A 23,800-nucleotide genomic window follows, 5' to 3' on the forward strand; every position below is an offset into this window, starting at 1 on the left:
TAGTTGTCTTCTTTTGTCCAATTTTTAGTGAATTGTCTTTTTTTAAATTGACTTGGAGGAATTTTTAAAAATTATACCCTGGGAGGGTGGGGGGATGGGTTAGCCTGGTGATGGTATTAAGGAGGGCACGTTCTGCATGGAACACTGGGTGTTATACACAAACAATGAATCATGGAACACTACATCAAAAACTAATGATGTAATGTATGGTGATTAACATAACATAATAATGAAAGAAATTATATCCTGGATATGATTTTTCTATCAAATGTATATGTTGTGGTTTATCTTTTCACTTTCTTAATAGTATTTTTTTAAAGATTTTATTTATTTATTTGAGATTGGGAGAGAGTACAAGCAGGGGGGAAGGACAGCGGGAGAGGGAGAAGCTGAGTCCCTGCAGAGCAGGGTGCTGATATAGAACTTGATCTCAGGACTCTGGGATCATGACCTGAGCCGAAGGCAGACGCTTAATGGACTGAGTCACCCAGGCGCCCCTTAATAGTATCCCTGGAAATCCCTGGAAACTATGAGTATATTAACTTTTATGGTAAAAAGGACTTTGGCTCGTAATCAAGTTAAGGATCTTGAGCTGGGGATATTATCCTGAATTATCCATCTGGGATGTATGTAGTTACAGGGTCCTTATAAGGAAGAATGATGGTCAGAGTCAGAGAGGAAGAATGTGTTTATAGAAGGAAAGTCAGAGATTTGAAGACACTCTGCTGCTGATTTGAAGATGGAAGAAGGGGCCATGAGCCAAAGAATGCAGGTAGCTTCCAGAACCTGGAAAAGCAAGGAAACATATTCTCTGGAGTCTCCAGAAGGAACAAAGCCCTATCGACACCTTAATTTTAGCTGACTGTTCTGACCTCCAGAGCTGTGAAGATAATAAATTAGTGTTGCTTTAAGTCACTAAATTTGTTGTAATTTGTTACAGCAGCTTTGGAAATGAATGTAATGTCTCACCTTCACACTTCACTAAAAAGCAGTCTTTCCATTTTTTCTTTATTTTTCAGTGCTTACTTATCCTGGTTAAGAAATCTTTGCCTACCCCACACTTGTGAAGTTATTTGATATTTCCTTGCAGAAGCTTTATTGCTGGGATGCCTGGATGGCTCAGTTGGTTTGAGCCTCTGCCTTCCGCTTGGGTTATGATCCCGGGGTCCTGGGATCTAGTCCCGAGTTGGGCTCCTTGCTCAGTGGGGAGCCTGCTGCTCCCCCTGCTTGTGCTCTCTCTCTCTCTGATGAATAAATAAATAAAATCTTTAAATAAGGGGTGCCTGGGTGGCTCAGTGGTTAAGCGTCTGCCTTCGGCTCAGGTCACGATCCCAGGGTCCTGGGATCGAGCCCCGCATCGGGCTCCCTGCTCGGTGGGAAGCCTCTTCTCCCTCTCCCACTCCCCCTGCTTGTGTTCCCTCTCTCTGTGTTTCTCTGTCAAATAAATAAATAAATAAACTCTTTAAAAAATAATCTTTAATTAAAAAAAGAAGCTTTAGGGCGCCTGGGTGGCTCATATGGTTAAGCGTCTGCCTTTGGCTTAGGTCATGATCCCAGCGTCCTGGGATTGAGTCCCGCATCCGGCTCCCTGCTCGGCAGGGAGTCTGCTTCTCCCTCTGACCCTCCCCCCTCTCATGTGCTCTCTCTCTCATTCTTTCTCTCAAATAAATAAATAAATAAAATCTTAAAAAAAAAAGAAATGACTTAGTGGAGAGATGAAATACCGATTTTTAAATGATTTTTAATTAGTTTGCTTTTGGCCATTGGACACCACTATTCATAGCTCATTATATCAAAAGCATTTAATGTTCTTGTTGAAACGAAAATCTTGAGATATAGGGCCTTTTACACTATTACAAAGCAGTTGATAAAAAAAGACAACCAAATAATTTTCTGCAACCTAGATAATGCATACCTAACTTCAAAAGTGTAGGGAGATATTTGCAAAGAAGAGACAAAGAAAAAACGATTAGGATGGGATAACACTGAAATTATATGTATTTATTTTTAAATTGTGAGTCTTTACAGGTACGGAGTATCATTCTTCAACTCATACCCCCAGTGTGTAGTACATTGCTTGGTACAGAGCTGGCAATGATAAATGTTTGCTAAATTTTAAATGAAAAATTGAGGGTGGAGGAATTTTAGAAAGTAAAGCCTGAGTCGCGTTATGTCTGAGAAGAGGAAGTAAAAGTTTGGATTTCTTCATATTCTAGCCCTTCTTTTTTTTTTTTTTAAAGATTTTATTTATTTATTTGAGACAGAATGAGAGAGAGAGAGAGAGAAAGCACATGAGAGGGGGGAGTGTCAGAGGGAGAAGCGGACTCCCTGCCGAGTAGGGAGCCGGGTGCGGGACTAGATCCAGGGACTCCAGGATCATGACCTGAGCCGAAGGCAGTTGCTTAACCAACTGAGACACCCAGGCACCCTTCATATTCTAGCCCTTCTTAATCCCGTATCAGAATTGGTATCTCTAATTCACTGACATTTCCTAATCAAGCAAATTCTGCCAATTTTCACAGCCTTCTCAGGGAAAGGATTTTATTCTCTAGAGTCACCCTGTGGCGCCACCTGCCGGAGATGTCGGGAAACTTCGCACTTGAACTTTCTCCCTGGGCTGTCCTTTACGCTCCTCCCCGTTCTTTTTCGAGGCTCCGCTAAACGCATGCGCTTTCGGTGGGCCGCTTAGACCGCGAGAGACTACAATTCCCGAAGACCATGCAAAGGAAAAAAAATCCCGTGGTCGCGGGGAAGAGGAGGGAAAACGTGAGGGCTCGCGAGAGAACGGGATTGAGGCGGCTGCGCGAAGTGGGTGGAGCGGGGTGGAGAGAGTGAGGAGGAAGAGGAGGAGGTGCCGTCCCACAATACCAGGCGGGAGGGCGGTAGGCGGTTTGTATCCGGGCTGTGAGGTGCTCGGGTCCTCCGCGGACTTTGCTGCCTCTGTCTCTTTAACGCGAGAGGAAGCGATGCAGAGGGGTGGAAAATGGCAGAGCTGCAGATGTTACTAGAGGAGGAGATCCCGTCTGGCAAGAGGGCGCTGATAGAGAGTTACCAGAATCTGACCCGGGTGGCGGACTACTGTGAAAACAACTACATACAGGTGAGGAGCGCGAGCGCGCGGGCGGGCGCTGGCGGGCCGGGCCGAGGATCCACAGCCTGCCGCCCGAGTGACCAGCCCACTGGGCGGGGTGGGGAACTGCCCTAACCTCAGCGGCTGCCTCAGCCCCAACCCCAACCCCAACCCCAACCCCCAGCCGGGGAGAGCAAGTGGCCGGGCTGAGGGAGTCGGGCTGCGATACAGGAAGTGGCTGTGGTGGTTGAAACCGATAGAAGGGGAGAGAGAAAATGGGCGAGGGAACCCGGAGCTCGCCGCCGCCGCAGCCCGGCGCCCTCCTGCTGTCCGCCTCCCTTCGGGCTGGGCCCCCCGGGTCGCGCGCTGCCCTCGGCCGCCTTCCATTCGCTGGACTCCTGTGTGGGAGAGCCGGCTGCCCCTCGGTCCCGAGAGGGGTCTAGGACGGGGAGAGGAAAGGGCAGGGACGAGGCGCGGGGAGGAGCGGCAGAAGGGAGAGGAAAAGCGGGGTGTGTGTCGGGGGAGGGTGGGGTGGGGGCGATTATGTCAGTTCAACCCAGAGGGTGTGTCTTTTATTTATTTATTTTTTAAAAAAATTTGTCATGAGTCACATTACACAGACCTCCCCGAAGAGAGGAGGAAGCGGGTGGGGAGTGAGGGAGGGCGTGTAAGAGAAGTGAATCTCAAAATTCCTTTAATTGAAGGTTTGTAAATTTGCCTGGCTGTCCGTTTTCATGTCGGGGTTTTTCCCCCTCTCATCATTTTCACTTCCGCCCCCCCACCATCATGTGTTCTAGAGGTTGTTAGGACTATCGTTATTATAAAACGTAAATTGTTCTTAACTACTTGGAAAAATCTCTTACTCTCTCTTCCCCAAAAGTTCTTCAACTGTTGTCTTTATAAGTAACTTAAAATAGAACGGTTGTAACTGCCTTGCTTATTTTCTGAGGTTTTTCTCTTTCCGACCTAAGTAAATGCATAGAATATGAATCCAGATAGATTATCGAACATATTTAGTCCTAGGACCATAAGATTAAATGTTATTGTAAATTTATTAGGGCATTCTTGAGCCCTTATTTATGACAGATTCTCGTTTTTTATTTTAATGATTGAAAGTGATTTATGTTGTAGTTTGGTTTGTAGATCTTTATTTAACTGGGTAAACCAGCAGTTTGCTGTAGAAGCAAATAAAGAGCAGGGAGTCCTTTGTATCAATATAATGGCATCAAAAATTGTCTTGTTAGGATAAGACATAACCCAAACGTGTTTTGAAAGAATCGGGTTATTGCGATTCAGAACTTAAGTATTTATAGAAATGTCTCCCATGTGATTATCATTTTTAAGAACCAGTAGTTTTCTGTGTTGGCAAATGCTTTTAGTTTTAGAAGGAGATACTGTTTTCAGAATATTTTAAATATTTCTCAATTTCCATATTAGTAACATTCTATCTTCAGTATCAACAGTAGGAGTTTATCTCATAAACCTCTTCAAGCTTTTACTTTAGTAGGACTTCTGATAAACTTGTTGAATGCTCACCACGGTCTACTGTATTACTTGTTTTTGCAAACTTTGTAGTTAGCCTTTTAGAAAAATATTCTAAAATCTATAGGAACGTGAATATCGTTTTCAAAGAGAAAAGTGGTCTTGTAGTTTCGATGTTAACACATACAACGCGTATGCAAGCTGACAGGAAAAGCCTTAAAATTGAGGTGAATCTCAATTTATCCCCCGATAAGGCTGAAGGTTTTGAAGATTTTGAAAGTCAGTAAAAGCACAGGAAGTTAATTTGCCCCCAATCCAGAAAAGTCATTTCTTGTAGAAGTCAGTAAATAAGTACTTCATAAAAGGGTGGCTTCTTTTGTTTTGCGTGTTGGGAAATCTGACAAATGTATGGTGTGGTAACTGCTATGTGTTGGCAAATGCAAACGTGTTTTAACTTGTCTGTCGACTACTTTTTTTTCAGGTAGTTGTGTGCTGTAAGGTTTTTATTTTTTTCCTCCCTGAGCTTGTTTCTCTTCTCTTGCCACTATCATGTAGCTCTGAAACACTTTTAAACTTCATTGGTAATATTCCTAGTTAAGATAAATCATGGTATTTCTCCTGTAGTCTCTGTTAAACATGTTAGTACCATGGTGCCATAGCCATTGCCAGTGGCCCCAAATTGTTTTTGTTGTTCTAAACTTGACACCAGTGAGGTATTCTGATTTTCCTGTGGTGGGGGGGGGAGGGGGAGATGAAATTCACACATACTGTTTATTTTAGTAGCCTTGAAACCTTGGGCAGCCTGATGCAGGCTACTAACTGCCTTCCTGAGATGCTCAGGTGGGGTCAGGCTCAGAAAGGCTCAGAAGATGATGGAGACTGTGGAAGTTGATATAGTAGCTGTCTTTGTGACATGCTGTGCTGCTAACTTTGGTGCTGTGAATAGGAAACAAATAGTGCTAGAAATACCCATTTAGATGTCTTTTGAGATCTTTCTATATCCTTTCTGTGACCCTGATTGGGTTATAACCAACATCCTACGTAAACATGCCACCTCTCAGGGAAAATATGCAGTCACTTGTGTTTTGAGAATTTTTTATACCCAGGATGAGTTAATTTATTGCCTGGGTGATTTTTATCCTGAGAGTTCAGTTTTCGTTTTGTTTTCCTACAGTTTGGAAGTACAGTTCAGCTCAGGTGAGTAGTTTAGCAGACAAGTTCTTTTGGCTATAGTGCAGTTGAGCCTAGAGCACATTCTCAGCTCGTCGGGTCCTGTTGACTTTAATTATTAGATTGTTTTATTAATAGCAAAACTTCTCAAAAGAGTATTATTGTAAAAAGGATGGGGCTTTTGAAATTGCTATGGGGAAATATTCAAAATATAAAATATTTTTTATAAAGACATGAGGAATAATCTTTGCCTTTTTCTGTCTTTAGTTTGAGTTTTTCTGATGGGTCATGTCAAAGGACAATACTCAACTTGCACACACTCTTCTGGTCGGTTCTCTTTGCTCTACTTTAGGGTCTGTATTGCCTTTGTCATGGGAACTGTTTTGAGGAATAGGAAGGTAAGCTAGGTGAAAAGGAGTAGAAACTGCTTAAGAAAGGTTTCTCAGCATGCAGATTGCTAGGTTGGGGAAAGACATACAAGTCTTCCATACAACTTAACTTGTTAATTTAATTTTTCTGCCTGGCATTCCCCCAATCAGAGCTACATTTGGGTTAACAAGTATATTCCTTTTTTTTAAATCTGGGACTTTTTTTTTTTTTTAAAATTTTATTTTTTTTTTTTTTTTTTAACTGAGAGAGAGAGAGAGAGAGAGAGAGAGAGAGAGAGAGAGAGTGAGAGAGTGATCACAAGCAGGGGGAGCAGCAGAGGGAGGAGCAGGCTCCCTGCTGAGCAAGAAAACCCATGCGGGACTCCATCACAGGACCCTGGGATCATGACCTGAGCTGAAGGCAGACGCTTAGCGATTGAGCCACCCAGGCGACCCTAACAAGTATATTCTAAAGTCTGGGAGTATGAAGTGTGAAGGGGATATCATCAGTGAGCTACTTAGTTTACCTTGTTTTCCTTTTTCCCTGATGTTAGCTTATGCTCATTGCTCATTATGCACATTTGATCTTGGAAGGCAGGTAATTTTTGAGAAGGAATACTTTGGAGTAGGTAAAAGCTAACATTGGTGATACTGTACAATGTATGCCAGTTATAAATAATGTCAATTATTACAGTAATTCTATGGTTTTCTTTTTTTTAACAGATGATCAGGGTGCAGTTCAGAGGCATCAAATACCTAGCCTGAAGTTCCGTATCTTGTATTATACAGTGTCTGGAATCAAACCGAGATTTTCTGATTCCATATTCTCAGTGCCTTTTTTTTTTTAAGATTTTATTTATTAATTTGACAGAGAGAGACACAAGGAGAGAGGGAACACAAGCAGGGGGAGTGGGAGAGGGAGAAGCAGGCTTCCCGCAGAGCAGGGAGCCCAATGTGGGGCTCGATCCCGGGACCCTGGGACCATGACCTGAGCCGAAGGCAGACGCTTAACCGACTGAGCCACCCAGGTGCCCCTCCTCAGTTCCTTTTAATGAATACTGACTGAATGGGGTATTTACCCTAGTATAGAGGGTAAAAAGCTGGTGTGAAGAGGGTACTATAATAGCTTCTATTTATTGAGTACCTACTGTGTCATAGTCTTTGCTGGTTGATTTGTATTATCTTTAATCCTTACAAAAACTCTCCATGATAGGCAGTATTCTCACAGATGAGGAAATTAGAAGTCAGAAAAGTTAAATGAATTTTCTTTGATTATACAGCTAGTAATTGGCAGTCAGGGTTTCTGCCTAACTCTGAGAGGCTCCACAGGCTACACTCTTACCATATCACACTGTCTCCAGACTCGAATGAGTCTAGAACTCAAGAGACTAATTCAGAAATGTCATGGGAGGGCACCTGGGTGGCTCAGTCGTTAAGCGTCTGCCTTCAGCTCACTTCATGATCCCACGGTCCTGGGATCGAGTCCTACATCAGGCTCCCTGCCTGGCAGGAAGCCTGTTTCTCCCTCTCCCACTCCCCCTGCTTATGTTCCTGCTCTCGCTGTGTCTCTCGCTGTCTCCGTCTCTGTCAAATAAATAAATAAAATCTTAAAAAAAAAAAGAAAGAAATGTCATGGGAGGGGTGCCTGGGTGGCTCAATTGTTAAACGTCTGCCTTCAGCTCTGGTCATGAGTCCTGCGTCGGGCTCCTTGCTCAGCGGGAAGGCTGCTTCTCCCTCTCTCACTACCCCTGCTTGTGTTCTTGCTCTCGCTCTCTCTCTGTCAAGTAAATAAATAAAATCTTAAAAAAAAAAAAAAAGAAATGTCATGGGATAGATAGACTCTTGTTGGGCAAGTCTAGGAACCTAACAACTATTTAATCGTTTCTTCTGAGTTCCAAGTTGGAAATATAAGAACAGGTATGTTTGTAATTTGGGGGCTTGCCTTCATCACCAAAGTGCTGAATTATAGGAATCAGGCTAATTTTTCATTGAGCTTAGTGGATTCTTTTCCTTTCTATACATCCTTGTCTATTTTTTAAATTCTGATTCAGCTTTGCCATTGTGATAAGAAAATTTGTAGAATAATTAGTGGAAGTTAACAGGGGCGCCTGGGTGGTTCTGTCAGTTAAGCTTTGCCTTTGGAACAGGTCATGATCCTGAGATTGAGTCCCGAATTGGGCTCCCTGCTCAGCGGGAAGTCTGCTTCTCCCTCTCTCTCTGTCCCTCCCCCGCTCGTGTTTGTGTTCTCTCTCTCTTTCTCTCTCTCTCTCAAATAAATAGAATCTTTAAACAGTGTTAACAAAAAAGTCTTAAAATATTATGGTTACTTCTGATTTCCACATGAACTAGGTTCAGGTAAAGACAGTCAAAATGATTAAGGAGATTAGGATGGATTGGAAATGGTGTAATTCTTAGAATTGCGCTTTGCATTTTGAGTACAGCAGGGGCTAGTGAAATTAGAGATCTAGGTTGGAAATCTAAATGAATTAAATAGGCTTTTAGTTATGTACAGTGTGGTGACTATAGTTAATACTGAATTGTGCATTTGAAAGTTGCTAAGAGAATGGATCTTAAAAATTTTCACCACAGGAAAGAAGAAAAAAAATTATAACTGTGTGGTGATTGATGTTAACTAGATTTATTGTGGTGATCATTTTGCAGTATATACAAATACTGAATGATGTGCATGTGAAACCAATGTTACAACAATTATATTTGAAGTAAATACAGGGCTTTTTAAAAAAATACTTTATTTGAGAGAGACCGAGTGAGAGAGTATGAGTGGGGGAAGGGGCAGAGGCAGAAGGAGAAGCAGACACCCCCTTGAGCAGGGATCCCCATGTGAGGCCTGATCCCAGGACCCCGAGATCACGATCCAAGCCAAAGGCAGACGCTTAACCAACTGAGCCATGTGCCTCAGGACTTTATTTTTAAATTTTATTTATTTTTTCAAATCAGGGCTTTAGGTAATTTTATGGCAGATCCTCAATTAGTTGTTAGATTGATCTATACCATGCCACAACATGTTTGTTAATTTTTTATTTTTTTAAAGATTTTATTTATTTGCCAGAGAGAGACACAGCGAGAGAGGGAACACAAACAGGGGGAGTGGGAGAGGGAGAAGCAGGCTTCCGCTGAGCAGGGAGCCCGATGTGGGGCTCGATCCCAGGACCCTGGGACCATGACCTGAGCCGAAGGCAGACACTTAACGACTGAGCCACCCAGGTGCCCCCACAACATGTTTATTAATTGTGTCTCTCTCTGTCAAATAAATAAAATCTCTTAAAAAAATTCTTTATTTGACGGAGAGAGAGAGAGAGACAGTGAGAGAGGGAACACAGTAGGGGAAGTGGGAGAGGGAGAATGAGGGTCCCCGCTGAGCAGGGAGCCCGATGTGGGGCTCAGTTCCAGGACCCCGGGATCATGACCCGAGCCGGAGGCAGACGCTTCACGACTGAGTCACCCAGGTGCCCCAAAATAAATAAAATCTTAAAAACAATAAATAAAACTAATGTCTTCTCCTTTTTCTTTTTGTAACCTTCATACTAGTAAGAACTTTACCTGTGGTGCTTTGATCTAGTCCTGATCTGTTTAGATCCTGAGTTTTAGCATGCTTGTGTCTTTTGGACATCCTAGTCCCTCAGGATGATGACACTTTTTAATTCCTTCTTTGTGCTTCTGCTTCCTCCATTTGGTTCTGATAGCTGAAGAATGCTAATACTTCTTTAGTGGAAGAAAGGTATTTGAACAAATGGAGGTCTGATCTGTGCTTGTGGTTGGAATAACCCTGCCATTTCCAATCCAGCGTAATCCCAATTATTTAGAATAAACCTATATATCTGTCTTGAATGAAATTTGTCCTAGGAATTACATCTGTGAGTTAACAGACAAATATATTAGCCAGAAAGGAAGAGCACTAACATTGGGAGAAGAGGTTGAATCAAACATTAGATTATGTAGATGGAATTCCATAAAAATTCCATGTTGGTATGAAAAGTAAGTTTAAAGTAATAGTTAAATGCTAATTTAGGGGCATTAAAAAAGTTTGAAGAGTGCCTGGCTGGCTCAGTCAGTCTGAAAAGCACGCGACTCTTGATCTTACTCTTGAGCTCTGAGTCGTGGCTTTGAGCCCCATGTTGGCTATAGAGATTACTGGGGAAAAAAATAGAAAAAAAAACTTAAAAAAAAAGTTCGAATTTTGGGGGAGTTGTATAGTTTTTCTAATGTCTTTTTGTGTCGATTTTGATCTCCATTGAAATGTTTGCTTTTTGAAGAAATAATAGTCAAACCCCAGAACTAGAAACTTTTTAGTCCCCAATTATTTATTAAGACAATATATCAAAAAATAAGGGATTTAAAAAAATATATAGCATTAAGGGGTGCCTGGGTAGTTTAGTCGGTAAGCGGCCAACTCTTGATCTCAGCTCAGGTCTTGATCTCAGGGTCATGAGTTTCCAGCCCTGGGTTGGAGCCCAGCATGGAGTCTACTTAAAAAAAAAAAAAATTACAGCATTGAGAGGAAAATAGTAATTATTGGATTTTATTTTTATTTATTTAAAGTTTTTTTTTAAGATTTTATTTATTTATTTGAGAGAGAGAGAGAGAGAGAGATAGTGAACATGAACACGGGGATGAGGGAGCAGCAGAGTCCTGCTGAACAAGGAGCCCGATGCTGTACTTAATCCCAGGACCCTGGGATTATGACCTGAGCTGAAGGCAGATGCTTAACCGACTGAACCACCCAGGCATCCCTGGATTTATTTCATTTCATTTCATTTCATTTCATTTCATTTCATTTCATTTATTTGAGAGCAAGAGAGAGTGAGAGAGAGCTTGAGCTGGCAGATGGAGAGGGAGAGAGACAGACTTCCCGCTGAGCAGGGAGCCCGATGCCAGGCTCCATCTCAGGACTCTGGGATCATGACTTGAGCCGAAGGCAGAAGCTTAACCAACTGAGCCACCCAGGCGCCCCTGGATTTCATTTTTATTTTATTTTACTTTTTTAAAGATTTTATTTATTTATTTGACGGAGAGAGCGAGAGAGGGAACACAAGCAGGGCAGTGGGAGGGGGAGAAGCAGGCTTCCGCCAAGCAGGGAGCCTGATGTGGGGCTCAATCCCAGGACCCTGGGACCATGACCTGAGCCGAAGGCAGATGCTTAACCGACTGAGCCACCCAGGCACCTGTGGATTTCATTTTTAAAGGAAATAGCTGATCTGATCAGTAAACATTAATTCCTTAGAAAGGAGACTTGAAATTTTCTATTGAAGTTTTTTAGTGTTACCACTCTGTGTCAGCTGAAATAAGTACAGTTAACTTTGGATCTACTAATTTTCTCTATTTACAAAATGAAGTTTTCTTAGAAATAGTTCGTAGTAAATTGAAGTTTGTGAAGAAAATCTGAAAGCAAAATAAAACATCCTTAGAAAGATAATGTGTATTTGTTATCAAATAGATTCTAATTTTTTTTTAAAGATTTTATTTATTTATTTGACACAGACAGAGAGCAGGAACACAAGCAAGGGGAGTGGGAGAGGGAGAGGCAGGCTTCCTGCAGAGCAGGGAGGCTGATGCGGGGCTCAATCCCAGGACCCTGGGATCATGACCTGAGCCAAAGGCAGACGCTTAACGACTGAGCCACCCAGGTGCCCCAAATAGATTCTAATTTTGATATGTATCTGAGCTTTAGCAACTTCAAATGTTGGCAGAATTGTGATTTATGTTGATTAAAGAATATTGGTAGGATTATTTCAAATATAACTTAATGTATAAAGAAACTAATTTAAAATCTTATTTTACTAATAATTAACACAATAATTAAAAATTTATTATGGAAAATTTTAGACATATTCAGAAATGGAGAGACTATATAATGAAACCTCAAATGTTCATCACCCACCTTTAACAGGTATTAACTCATGGTGAGTCTCTTTTTATCTGTATTCCTCTTAAATCTCCCTACCATTATTAAAAAGCTTATCTTTTACATATCATTTCATCCATAAATATGTTAGTATATTCCACTAAAATGTAAAGGCTTATTAAATCCATTGCATAACTTTTATAAGTAGAGAAAAAAGATAATGTTACTATAATTTACTTGTGACAGAAAGTAAAGAGCTCTAAAATAATATATATAATTACAGTTAACACATTTTTAATTTTTTAAAAAATTTTATTTATTTATTTGTCAGAGAGAGCACAGGTAGCCTGGCAGATGGAGAAGCAGGCTCTCTGCTGAGCAAAGAGCCCGTTGTGGGACTCAATCCCAGGATCCTGGGATCATGACCTGAGCTGAGCTGAAGGCAGATGCCTAACCAACTGAACCACCCAGGCATCCCAACATATTTTTAACTTATAGTTAATTTTCTTAGTGATTCCTGCCACAGGTTGATTAGATATAGCTATATTATTTGGTTTGTAATGGAAGTTTTTTTTTTTTGAGGATTTGATTGGCTTTATTAAGCAATTCATGAATCTGGGATCATTCCACATAGCAAGTAGAGGGGAGCTCCCAAGTGGAATTTTTTTATTGAGGTATAATTCATATAATATAAAACGGACCATTTTAAAGTATGTAGTTCAATGGTATTTAGTACATTTATGGTGTTGTGCAACCATCACCTTGATCTAGTTCCAAAACATTTTTATCACCCCTCAAAATAACCTTGTACTCATTAAGCGGTTTGTCCCTATCCCTACCCACCTAGTACCTGGCATCCACCAATTTCCTTTCTGTTCTCTCTGAATTTACCTATTCTATATAGTTCATATAAGTGGAATTATACGATTGTTTCTGGCTTCTTTCTCTTCATAGTAGGTATAATATTTTTTGAGACTCATTCATTTTATAGCATTTTATAGCATGTGTTAGTACTTAGTCCTTTTTTATGACTGAGTATATGTGATCCATTGATGGATGTTTGAGTTGTTTCTACCTTTTGGCTACTGTGAATGGTATTGCTATAAATATTCATGTATGGTATTTATTTGAGTGCCTCCTTGCAGTTCTTTGGCATATATACACGTAGGAGTGGTTTATAATACTCTTTTGTTGTGAAATATATAACTAAGTTTGCACTGTAGTACCATTATATTGCAGTGTAATGAGGAAATTCCAGGTATGAACATATACTCAGAATTTCATTGTAAATTGATAGAAAATAAGGCTTAGAGCCTAATTTTTCATTTTGTTTTTTTTTTTAAATTTTTTAAAGATTTTATTTATTTATTTGACAGAGAGACACAGCAAGAGAGGGAACACAAGCAGGCGGAGTGGGAGAGGGAGAAGCAGGCTTCCCGTGGAGCAGGGAGCCCGATGCGGGGCTCGATCCCAGGACCCTGGGATCATGACCTGAGCCGAAGGCCGACGCCTAACGACTGAGCCACTCAGGCACCCCTATTTTAGTTTTTAAAGATTTTATTTATTTATTTGACAGCGAGAGACACAGTGAGAGGGAACCCAAGCAGTGGGAGTGGGAGAGGGAGAAGCAGGCTCCCCACGGAGCAGGGATCCTGATGCGGGACTTGATCCCAGGACTCTGGTATTATGATGCAAGCAGAAGGCAGATGCTTAATGACTGAGCCACCCAGGCACCCCTAATTTTTCATTTTATATATAAGCTTAATTTCCCCCCAATTACCAAAGTAATATTGAATATGGTAATTGCGCAAATTTTAAACTTTTTAGAAATATACAATGGCTTAGATAGTTACAAGTTGGTGGAGCTTGTGACTCTTGATCTTGGGGTTGTGAGTTTGAGCCCCATGTTGGGTATAGAGATTACTTAAAATCTTTAAAAAACCACTTCTGTGTACAGCCTTTAAAAAATGTGTTGAAAGTTTATGCTGTATAGTTGGTAAACTCATATTAAGGCAGAAAATATTTCAGTCATAATATATTTTATTTTTATTTATTTATTTATTTATTTAAAGATTTTATTTATTTGACAGAGAGATACACAGTTAGAGGGGAACACAAGCAGGGGGAGTGGGAGAGGGAGAAGCAGGCTTCTCGCGAGCAGGGAGCCCGATGTGGAGCTTGATCCCAGGCCCCTGGGATCATGACCTGAGCCGAAGGCAGATGCTTAACGACTGAGCCACCCAGGTGCCCCCCCCCGGTTTTTTTTCATAATATATTTTAAAAACTAAAAACATTCTGAAACTTCTGTGAGATTATCTAATTATTAAATCAAATGTGAATTCTTATTCAGAGCTTAAATGAAGCATAGTATGCAAGATGTGCATCTGGATATTCTCAGCTGCTTTTAATTAGAGCAGATTTTTATTTATCTCCTTGAAACTTAAAGGGAACAAAAATACTGTGCTAAAGACAACGTATATTGAAAAAATTCAGTTTACCTTTAAGTCACGTGTTTCCTGAATACTTTATATTTAATTCCTAGTAGTAATTTCTACATGCTGTGATAAAATTGCATTTGATAAATTTTATTTTTCCCTTTTGTGGAAGGGCAAGCATGGTGCTTTTTTTTTTAATTAAGATTTAAAAAAAATTTTTTTTTAAATTTATTTATTTGACAGAGAGAGACACAGCAAGAGAGGGAACACAAGCAGGGGGAGTGGGAGAGGGAGAAGTAGGCTTCCCACCGAGGAGGGAGCCCATTGTGGGGCTCGATCCCAGGACTCTGGGATCATGACCTGAGCCAGAGGCAGCCGCTTAACTGACTGAGCCGCCCAGACGCCCCTAAAATTTTTTTAAGTAATCTCTACACCCAGCGTGAGGCTTGAACTCACAACACTGAGATCAAGAATCTTACTGAGCCAGCCAGGTGCCCCAAGCATGGTGCTTTTTGAGAACCCTTTCTATTTGTGCCATGGGGAATTAATGTCTTCCAGAAAGGTAAACTCGAAATGTATATAATGCATCATGTGGAAAAAGATACTTCTTGGTTCAAATATTAGCAACCTAAGACAATAACAAATACATATTTTAAAAAGTTGTGTACTGGAAAGGGTTTATGAGTGCCATTTTATTTTTTATTTTTTTTAAAGATTTAGTTATTTTAGAGAGAGCATGATGGGGGGGCAGAAGGAGACGGGGAGAGAGAGAATCAGACTCCCTGCTGAGTGCAGAGCTGATGAGGGGCTCCATCTCATGACCCCGAGATCATGATATGAGCCAAAATTAAGAGTTGGGTGCCCATCTGACTTAGGTGTCTCTGTGAGTGCCATTTTAAAATCATGGTTACTACTCAAAAGTGGGCCCTTAACATAGCCCAGCAATCCCACTGTATTTTTCACATCAGTATATTCTTCTGCTCACCGTAAACTGTTTTAAATTTTCTCTTCCCTTTTAAAATCTCTTTTCTTTCTAATCTTTTATTCCATAAAGAAAATGGTCCTCATTATATGACATATAATTTCTTAGCGCTACATCTCCAAGCCTACTAGCATCCTTATCCAACTTGTTGTACTTCCTTCTTGTAATGGAGGAGAGATGTCCTTCCTCCTAGCTAGGGTCAGTCCTTATCTCTGCTCTGAGTGCCATTTTCTCTTACCTTTTCAGAAGGCTTACACTTCTTATATATTTCCTTCTCTATTGAATTTGTGCAGTTGGAATCAAAACATCTCAAGTCTTTCCCGTATGAGAAAATTATCCTTTGACTTCATAGAGCCATGTAGTAACTGACCTCTTTTACCTGTGTTGCTTAGAGTTTTTTTTTTTTTAAAGATTTTATTTATTTCTTTGACAGAGAGACACAGTGAGAGAGGGAACACAAGCAGGGGGAGTGGGAGAGGGAGAAGCAGGCTTCCCGCAGAGCAGGGAGCCCGATGTGGGGCTCAGTCCCAGAACCCTGGGATCATGACCTGAGCTGAAGGCAGACGCTTAACGACTGAACCACCCAGGCACCCCTGCATTCACTCTTTAACCTGTTCTGTTTTGTTTGTCATCATCACTACTGCACTGAAATTGTGTTCAGTAACTTATAATGTGCAAAATTCATTGAACTCTGTTTAGTTCTCCTTTTTTAATGGTAGACTTTTTTTTAAAGATTTATTTTAGAGAGAGAGGGAGAGAGCATGTGCGTGCACGAGTGGGAGGGACAGAGGGAGAGAGAGTCCCAAGCCCAATGTGGGGCTTGATCTCACGACCCTGAGACCATGACTTGAGCTGAAACCAAGAGTCGGATACTCAACCGACTACTGAGCCACCCAGGTGTGTACCTCTCTGTTTAATTCTTATTTTGTTTGTCTTCTCAGCGTCATTTCACACAATTATTTCCCCTTTTTTGGAAAAGCTAATCCTTTGGCTTTTGTGATGACATTCTTTCCTACTTTCCCTGTTATTCTCTGGCCCCTTGTTCCCCTTTACTTTTAAATATTCTTTTTAAAATTTAACTTTACTATTTTTTAAGGTACTAGGTGTTCCTTTTTTTTTGGAGTGTAGTTAATACATAATGTTAAATTAGTTTCAGATGTTCAAAGTAGTGATTCCAGAGATGTCTGTACATTATGCTATGCTCACTACAGTGTAGTTACCATCCGTCACCATACAGTGCTATTCCAGAATCATTGACTGTCTTCCCTATTTGTACCTTTTATCCCTGTGACTTATTCATTCCATAATTTGAAGACTATAGCTCCCACTCCCCTTCACTTATTTTGTCCAACTCCCCACCCTACCTTTATTAAATGGCGTAGTTGATACCTCTGCTTGTTTGAATCACAAGTGCCTCAGACTTAAGATGCTAGAAATTGAATTCATCACCTTTCCCCAGTCTCCTTTACTACTGTCCATTCACTCATTTATTAGAAACCTAGGCATCATTCTTGACTCCATTATGCCTCTTTGTCTTTGTCCTCTCCTCCCAATTCGTCTGTAACAGGTCGTGTTGGTTTGTAAGTATCTCTTAAATTGGCCTATTCCATCTCTACCATCCCAGTGTAAAGCTTAGACAACTGCTATAACTTCCGTCTTTACATCACCACATACCTTCCCCTGATCACATTCCCGTTATCTATACTGTGGCTCAAGTGGTATTTTCAAAAGAGAAATCTGATCATGTCACTCCCTGCTTAAAAATCTTTCAGTGATTCCCCATAAGTATACAATCTCACAGTAACACCTAAGAGGCCCTTTATAGCATAACTCCTATTTTTCTAGTCTTGCTGCATTCATCCCATTACCCTCATCTTACCAGTTATATTGGCCTTTCAGTTTTTGAAATTTCATTTTTTTCTGCCTTCTCAACTGTCGTTTTCACTAGAAAACTTGTTTCTCAGTCTGAATATTACCATTTGTCAGGTCTTGTAGTTCAGAGAAAATTACTGTACATATTCATTCTTCACTTGATAAAAATTCTTTGAGTACCTACCATGTGTCAGGTACTCTTAGGTCCCAGAGATACTATAGTAAGGCCAAGTACCTACCCTTAGGAAGTTTTCATTATAGAGATGAGGAGACAGACAATAAACACCAAAAAATAAGACTGGACTGTTTAGATAGGGAGAAGTGCTGTTTGGAAAATTAAATGGGAAAACAAAGTGATTAAAAAATGGGCAGAGGACCTGAATTGATATTTTTCTGAAGAAGTTGTGCAGGTGGCCAACAGACACATGGAAAGATGCTCAACATTACTAATCATCAGGGAAATGCAAATCAGAACCACAATGATATCACCTATACCTGTCAGAATGGTTTGAATCACAAAAGACAAGAAATAACACGTGTTGGTGAGGATGTGGAGAAAAAGGAACCCTGTGCACTGTTGGTGGGAATGTAAATTGGTACAGCCACTGTGGAAAACAGTATGTAACTTCCTCAGAAAATTAAAAATAGAAATACTGTGTGATCCAGGGGCGCCTGGGTGGCTCAGTCGTTAAGCATCTGCCTTTGGCTCAGGTCCTGATGGGATTGAGCCCCGCATCGGGCTTCCTCCTCAGCGGGAAGCCTGCTTCTCCCTCTCCTACTCCCCCTGCTTGTGTCCCCTCTCTCGCTGTGTCTTTCTGTCAAATAAATTAATAAAATCTAAAAAAAAAAAAGAAATACTATATGATCCAATAATTTCACTACTGGGTATTTACCCAAAGAAAATGAAAACACTAATTGGAAAAGATATATGCCCTCCTGTGTTTATTGCAGCATTATTTACAATAGCCAAAATATGGAAGCAATCAAAATGTCCATCAATAGATGTATGGATAAGGAAGATGTGGTAGACACACACACTCACACAATGGAATGTTATTCAGCCACGAAAAGGACGAGAATTTGCCATTTGTGACAACATGGATGAACCTAGAGGGTGTAATGCTAAGTGAAATAAATCAGACCAAGAAAGACAAATACCATAGGATTTAACTCATGTGGAATCTAAAAAACAAAACAAATGAGTAAACAAAAAGTGGAATCAGACTTGTAAATACATAGAACAAAGTGATGGTTGCCAGAGGGAAGGGAGTGTGGGCAAAATGGACGAAGGGGAGTGGGAGATACAGGTTTCCACTTATGGAATGAATAAGTCATAGGAATAAAAGGCACAGCGTAGGGAATATAGCTAATGATACTGTAATAGTACCGTATGGTGACAGATGGTAGCTACACTTGTGAACATAGCATAATGTATAGACTTCTCTGGGATCACTGTGTTGTACACCTGAAACTACTGTAACATTGTGTCAATTATACTAAAAATATTAAATACAACAGAGCAAATAAACCTAACATTACTCTGACCTGCTTAAAAAACAAAAACAAAAAACACCAGAAAGATACTTAAATGGGGTGATGATACAGAAAATTTGAATTGGAAGGAGGACTTCTTTAAGGAAGTTAGGGAGTGGTACTATGTGGAGGTGACATTAGAGCTGAGACATGGAAGGTAGATATGACATCTTCCATGTGAAGATCTGTGGAAAGGGAAAGATGGGAAAAATCTTTCTAAGGGTAATGTGGCTAGAGGATAGTTAGTGAGAGGGAGACTGGTAGGAGAAAGGTCAGAAAGATTGTCAGGAGCCAGATTATGTAGGGCCTTGAAGGCCTTGAAAAGAGGTTTGATTTTATTCAAGTTTGTTGGGGTTATCATTAGAGTACTTGATTTACTTTTTTTTTTTTTAAGATTTTGTATTTATTTTTTTAATTAACAGAGAGAGAGAGAGAGAGAGACAGAGCAGGAACACAAGCAGGGGGAGTGGGAGAGGGAGAAGCAGGCTTCCCGCCAAGCAGGGAGCCTGATGCGGGGCTCGATCCCAGGACCCTGGGATCACGACCTGAGCTGAAGGCAGACGCTTAATGACTGAGCCACCCAGGCGCCCCTTGATTTACTTTTTAAAAGTCTCATTCAAGCTACTGAGTGGAAAACATACTGAAGAAGGGAAGGCAAGAGCAGAATCAACCAGCAGGGAGGGTATCCTGGTAGTCCAGGCAGGAAATGAGAATTGCTTATACTTTAGTGTGGGGTGGGGAATTAAGGGGGAAGAGCTTGGGTATTTTTAAGGCAGAGCTGGACTGGACTTACTGGTGGATTGCATATGGGGTATGAGGGAAAGAAAGGAATCTAAGGATGACTTCTAGTTCAAAGTTTTTTCTAAGTATGTCAGTAGATGGTAGTACATTTGTGGGAGGATAATCAAGAGTACTGGTTGTTACATATGAGATGCCAGTTAGACAACCAGATAGGCCAGATGGTCATTCTGGAGCTTAGGAAAGAGTCAGAGTTGGTGATCAACGTTTAGGAGTCATCACAGAATAGATAAGCACTGTCTCACAGAAATATGTGAGGCACATAATGTAATTTTAAAAATTTTCTAATAGCCACATTAAAAAAGTGAAGAAACAGGTTGAAATTAATTATAATGACCTAGTGCATCCAAAATAATTATTTCAATAAGCAGTTAGCATAGTTAATTAAAGTGATCTTTTAGTTTTTTTTTTTGGTACTAAGTATTTGGAATCTGATGTATTTTATACTTAACAGCATATCTTAGTTGGGACATGGATAGTGAAAAACTGGGAGGATTAATGACTGGGAAGTGCTGTGGTATGAAAGGATAGTTGGAATTGAGGTACTAGAGTAAGTAAACTGTAGGGATGGAAGTTGTGTGTTTAGAATGTGGGATTTTTGAAATCTAGATTTTTGAAATTGGTGTAATTACTTTGTGATCATGGGAGTTTTTGACTGGTGAAGAAAAAAATGGAAGAAAAAATTGTTTCAGTTCAGGAGGTCAAGTGAGAGGCAAGGGTTTTTGGTGGATTATCTGAGTGTATGTTGACATCACTAAGAAAAATGATATGAATAGTGGTGAATTAGTGAGCCAGATGTTAGAGTCCCTCCAGTGTGATGGATGTTGGTAGGTGACACTTACAAGGAGGTTACTTCCTTAGAGACCTCAGTTTATACCCTGTTAAATGCTCGCATAGAATCCTATATCTTCGGGGTGCCTGGGTGGCTCAGTCGTTGGGCGTCTGCCTTCGGCTCGGGTCATGATTCCAGGGTCCTGATATCGAGCCCCACGTCGGGCTCCCTGCTCGGCGGGAGGCCTGCTTCTCCCTCTCCCACTCCCCCTGCTTGTGTTCCCTCTCTTGCTGTGTCTCTCTCCTCAAATAAATAAAATCTTAAAAAAAAAAAAAATTCCTATATCCTTTGTAGCACTCATTGCACCTGTTTGACGTTTGATGCCAAGCTCCAAGAAAGCAGGACCAGGTTTTTCTTGTTTATTTTCGTAGCTCCACTACCTGCTTAATACCTGGCACATAAATTCTCATAAAGTGTAAAGAGGTTTGGAAGCTTGGTTCTAGTCCTCATTCCATCATGAATTAGTTTTATTGTAACCATCCTTTAACTGTCTTTTACCTTCTGTTTTGAACTAGCTTATGTCCAGAGTGACAATTCTTTATTTTATTAAAAATTTTTTTTAAAGAATTTGAGAGATTTGTGCACGTATGAGTGGGAAGGAAAGGCAGAGGGAGAGGGAGAAGTAGACTCCCCACTAAGCAGGAAGCCTGACATGTGGTTGTATCCCAGAACCTGGAAATCATGACCTGAGCTGAAGGCAGACGCTCTAACCAATCGAGCTACCCAGGCGCCCCTATTTTTAAAAAAATTTTTTAAGTTTTAATTCCAGTTATTTAATACACAGTGCTATATTAGTTTCAGGTGTACAGTATAGTGATTCAACAGTTCTATGCATCACCCAGTACTCATGATGACAAGTACACTCCTAATCCCCAGATTGACAATTTTGATTTTTAGTAAAGTTTGTTCCTGTGTATTTGACTTTCAGCCTGACAATCTGGTATTTTTCATTAGTTTCTGAATTCTTCGGTTTTCTCCAAAACAAAAGAACAAACAAAACAAATCTGTGATTTACTTATACCTGTTTCTTCCATTGTGTTGTTAGCAGATGTTACGTTTAAATGTTTACTTTGTTATAATTAAGATATCAAGGCACTGAATAAACAAATTGTTCAGGAAATGATTTAATTCCAGTTGTTATGAACTGTGATTCCTCTTAAACATTCTTCTTTAAAAACTTTTTTTTTTTACTTTTTAAAGATTTTATTCATTGAGAGAGAGAGAGCGAGCACAAGCAGGGAAAGGGGCAGAGGGAGAGGGAGAAGCAGACTCCCTGCTGAGCTGGGAGCCTGACATGGGGCTCGATCCGAGGACCTCGAGATCATGACCCGAGCTGAAGGCAGATGCCCAACCATCTGAGCCGCCCAGGCGCCCTCCTCTTAAACATTCTTAAAACCTTTTTGTTAAAATCAGTTTTTTCCAAGTCTTACTGAAGAGAGAAAATGTAGGGGAGGATGTGTTAGAATGTCTTTTTCTTTATCTCTTGATCAGTTTTCTACAATATAGATCAGTTGTACTGAAACTTATGGTCTCAGGACTCCTTTATACTCTTGAAGTATTGAGGTCCTCAGAGAACTTTTCTTTAGGTGAGTTATATCAATATTTACTGGATTAAAAATTAAGATCAAGTTTGTTTATTTATTTTAAAGATTTTATGTATTTATTTGACAGAGACACAGTGAGAGAGGGAACACAAGCAGGGGGAGCGGGAGAGGGAGAAACAGGCTTCCGGCTGAGCAGGGAGCCCGATGTGGGGCTCGATCCCAGGACTCTGGGATCATGACCTGAGCCCAAGGCAGACGCTTAACGACTGAGCCACCCAGGTGCCCCAAAAATTAAGACCAGGTTTAAAATATTTATTAATTCAGTTAAAATAACATGTAATGGGGTTAATAATTTTAATGTAAATAATATATTTTTTGAAAATAACTATAATTTTCCAAAACAAAAAAATTGTTTAATAGGAAGAGTGGCATTATTTTACATGATTGCAAATCTCTTTAGTGACTAGCTAATAGCTAAATTCTCATCTGCTTCTGCATTCAGTCTATTATGATATTTTATTTTTGTTGAAGTATATGAGAAAATCTGGCTTCATACAGTTGTGTAGTTGGAAGGAGGAGTTGGATTCGGGAGGAGTATTTTTTGCATGTAATTGTGGATAATTCTTGTTGGTATTTCATCAGAACTTGGCACATAATAGTTTCCTAAAGGTTGGTTGCAGTGTGGACTCTGAAATCATATCAGTAAACGTTTTGTACTTTGTTACACTAGAAATTGTTGTATAGGTCATTTGGAAAAGTAGGGAAGAGCTTTCAAGCTCATGCTGATGGATACAGGTTTTCAGAAATTCTAATTTTTGCTTGAAAGCTTGAATTTTGCATTGGAAACAAATATTACCGATTATTTTCCTTGAAGTGATAGGCTCATCTTAATAACCGTAGTTTGTCAGTTGTTTTTTGAAGTAACAATGAACTCGCTTTTGAAGTCATTTTTTGAAGTTCCATGGAAAAGTGGCTTTTTCAGCTTGTAGATAAATTGCACAAGTGCTTTTTCTTAAAGGCAACCATCGTACTTAGAATGCGAAAGTATTTTATGTTTACTCCCCATTTTGTCACATAGAACATTATAAGTCATCCTAAGGGCCAAGATTTAGTAAAGTTAGTATTTTTCTCTCTTTCTTGAAGAACATTTTTTTTTAAAAGATTTTATTTACTTATTTGATAGAGAGAGACACAGTGAGAGAGGGAACACAAGCAGGGGGAGTGTGAGAGGGAGAAGCAGGCTTCTCGCCGAGCAGGGAGCCCGATGTGGGGCTCGATCCCAGGACCCTGGAACCATGAGCTGAGCTGAAGGCAGACGGTTAACCACTGAGCTACCCAGGCGCTCCCAGGATCCCAAGTTCTAAGAGAAATGTTCAGTAAAATGAAATATGTATAATTGTATGTAACGTAGTTCACAGTATGACAGAATATATTCATTTGTCACCTGTTTAGTTATTCAACAACTTTTTACTGCTTATTACATTCTAGAGTGTGCTTTGTGAATCAGATATAATCTCTTCTTTAAGATAATCTCTGCTTCCCCCCAATCAAATAAATCACATTATTTAATAGACTTTATCTAGGGAAGTACATGTTGACCTGAGAATGTATGTAAGGTGCCCCCACCTAGCCTAGTGTGTCAAAGAAGTAATGGTGGAGTTGAGATCTGAAGAGTGAATATATGTTAACCAAGAAGTTTTGAGGGAAGGAAAAACAATGTGCTTACCAGAGGGAACAGAAACATTATATTTTAGGCCCAAAGGTGAGTAGAGCAGAGTGATTTTGAACAAGATAAAGACCTGTATACTTTAGACTACAGTGAGCAAAGAGGGGAGAGTGAGCTTTGAGGAG

The 23,800-nt window shown here is 40.3% G+C and overlaps 1 protein-coding gene across 9 annotated transcripts in view; it reads left to right on the top strand.

Moving 5' to 3' along the window:
- The first annotated feature begins 2,810 nt into the window (after positions 1-2,810).
- The window catches only part of ABI1 (abl interactor 1), a 127,112-nt gene continuing 106,122 nt past the window's right edge, over positions 2,811-23,800 (top strand). For 2 of the 9 annotated variants that reach the window (XM_073885573.1, XM_025892005.2), the window contains exon 1: positions 2,814-3,100. In XM_073885573.1, the coding sequence (XP_073741674.1) occupies positions 2,984-3,100 (117 nt within the window). In that variant the 5' untranslated portion in view covers positions 2,814-2,983. Of the gene's footprint in view, positions 3,101-23,800 lie in introns of all 9 variants that reach the window. The other 7 variants (XM_025891985.2, XM_025891983.2, XM_073885572.1 and 4 more) reach the window with 6 other exon arrangements.

This window comes from Callorhinus ursinus, unplaced genomic scaffold (assembly GCF_003265705.2).
Source record: "Callorhinus ursinus isolate GAN/ISIS: 27379988/994484 unplaced genomic scaffold, GSC_fseal_2.0 scaffold63, whole genome shotgun sequence".
In the NCBI taxonomy this organism is placed as follows: domain Eukaryota; kingdom Metazoa; phylum Chordata; class Mammalia; order Carnivora; family Otariidae; genus Callorhinus; species Callorhinus ursinus.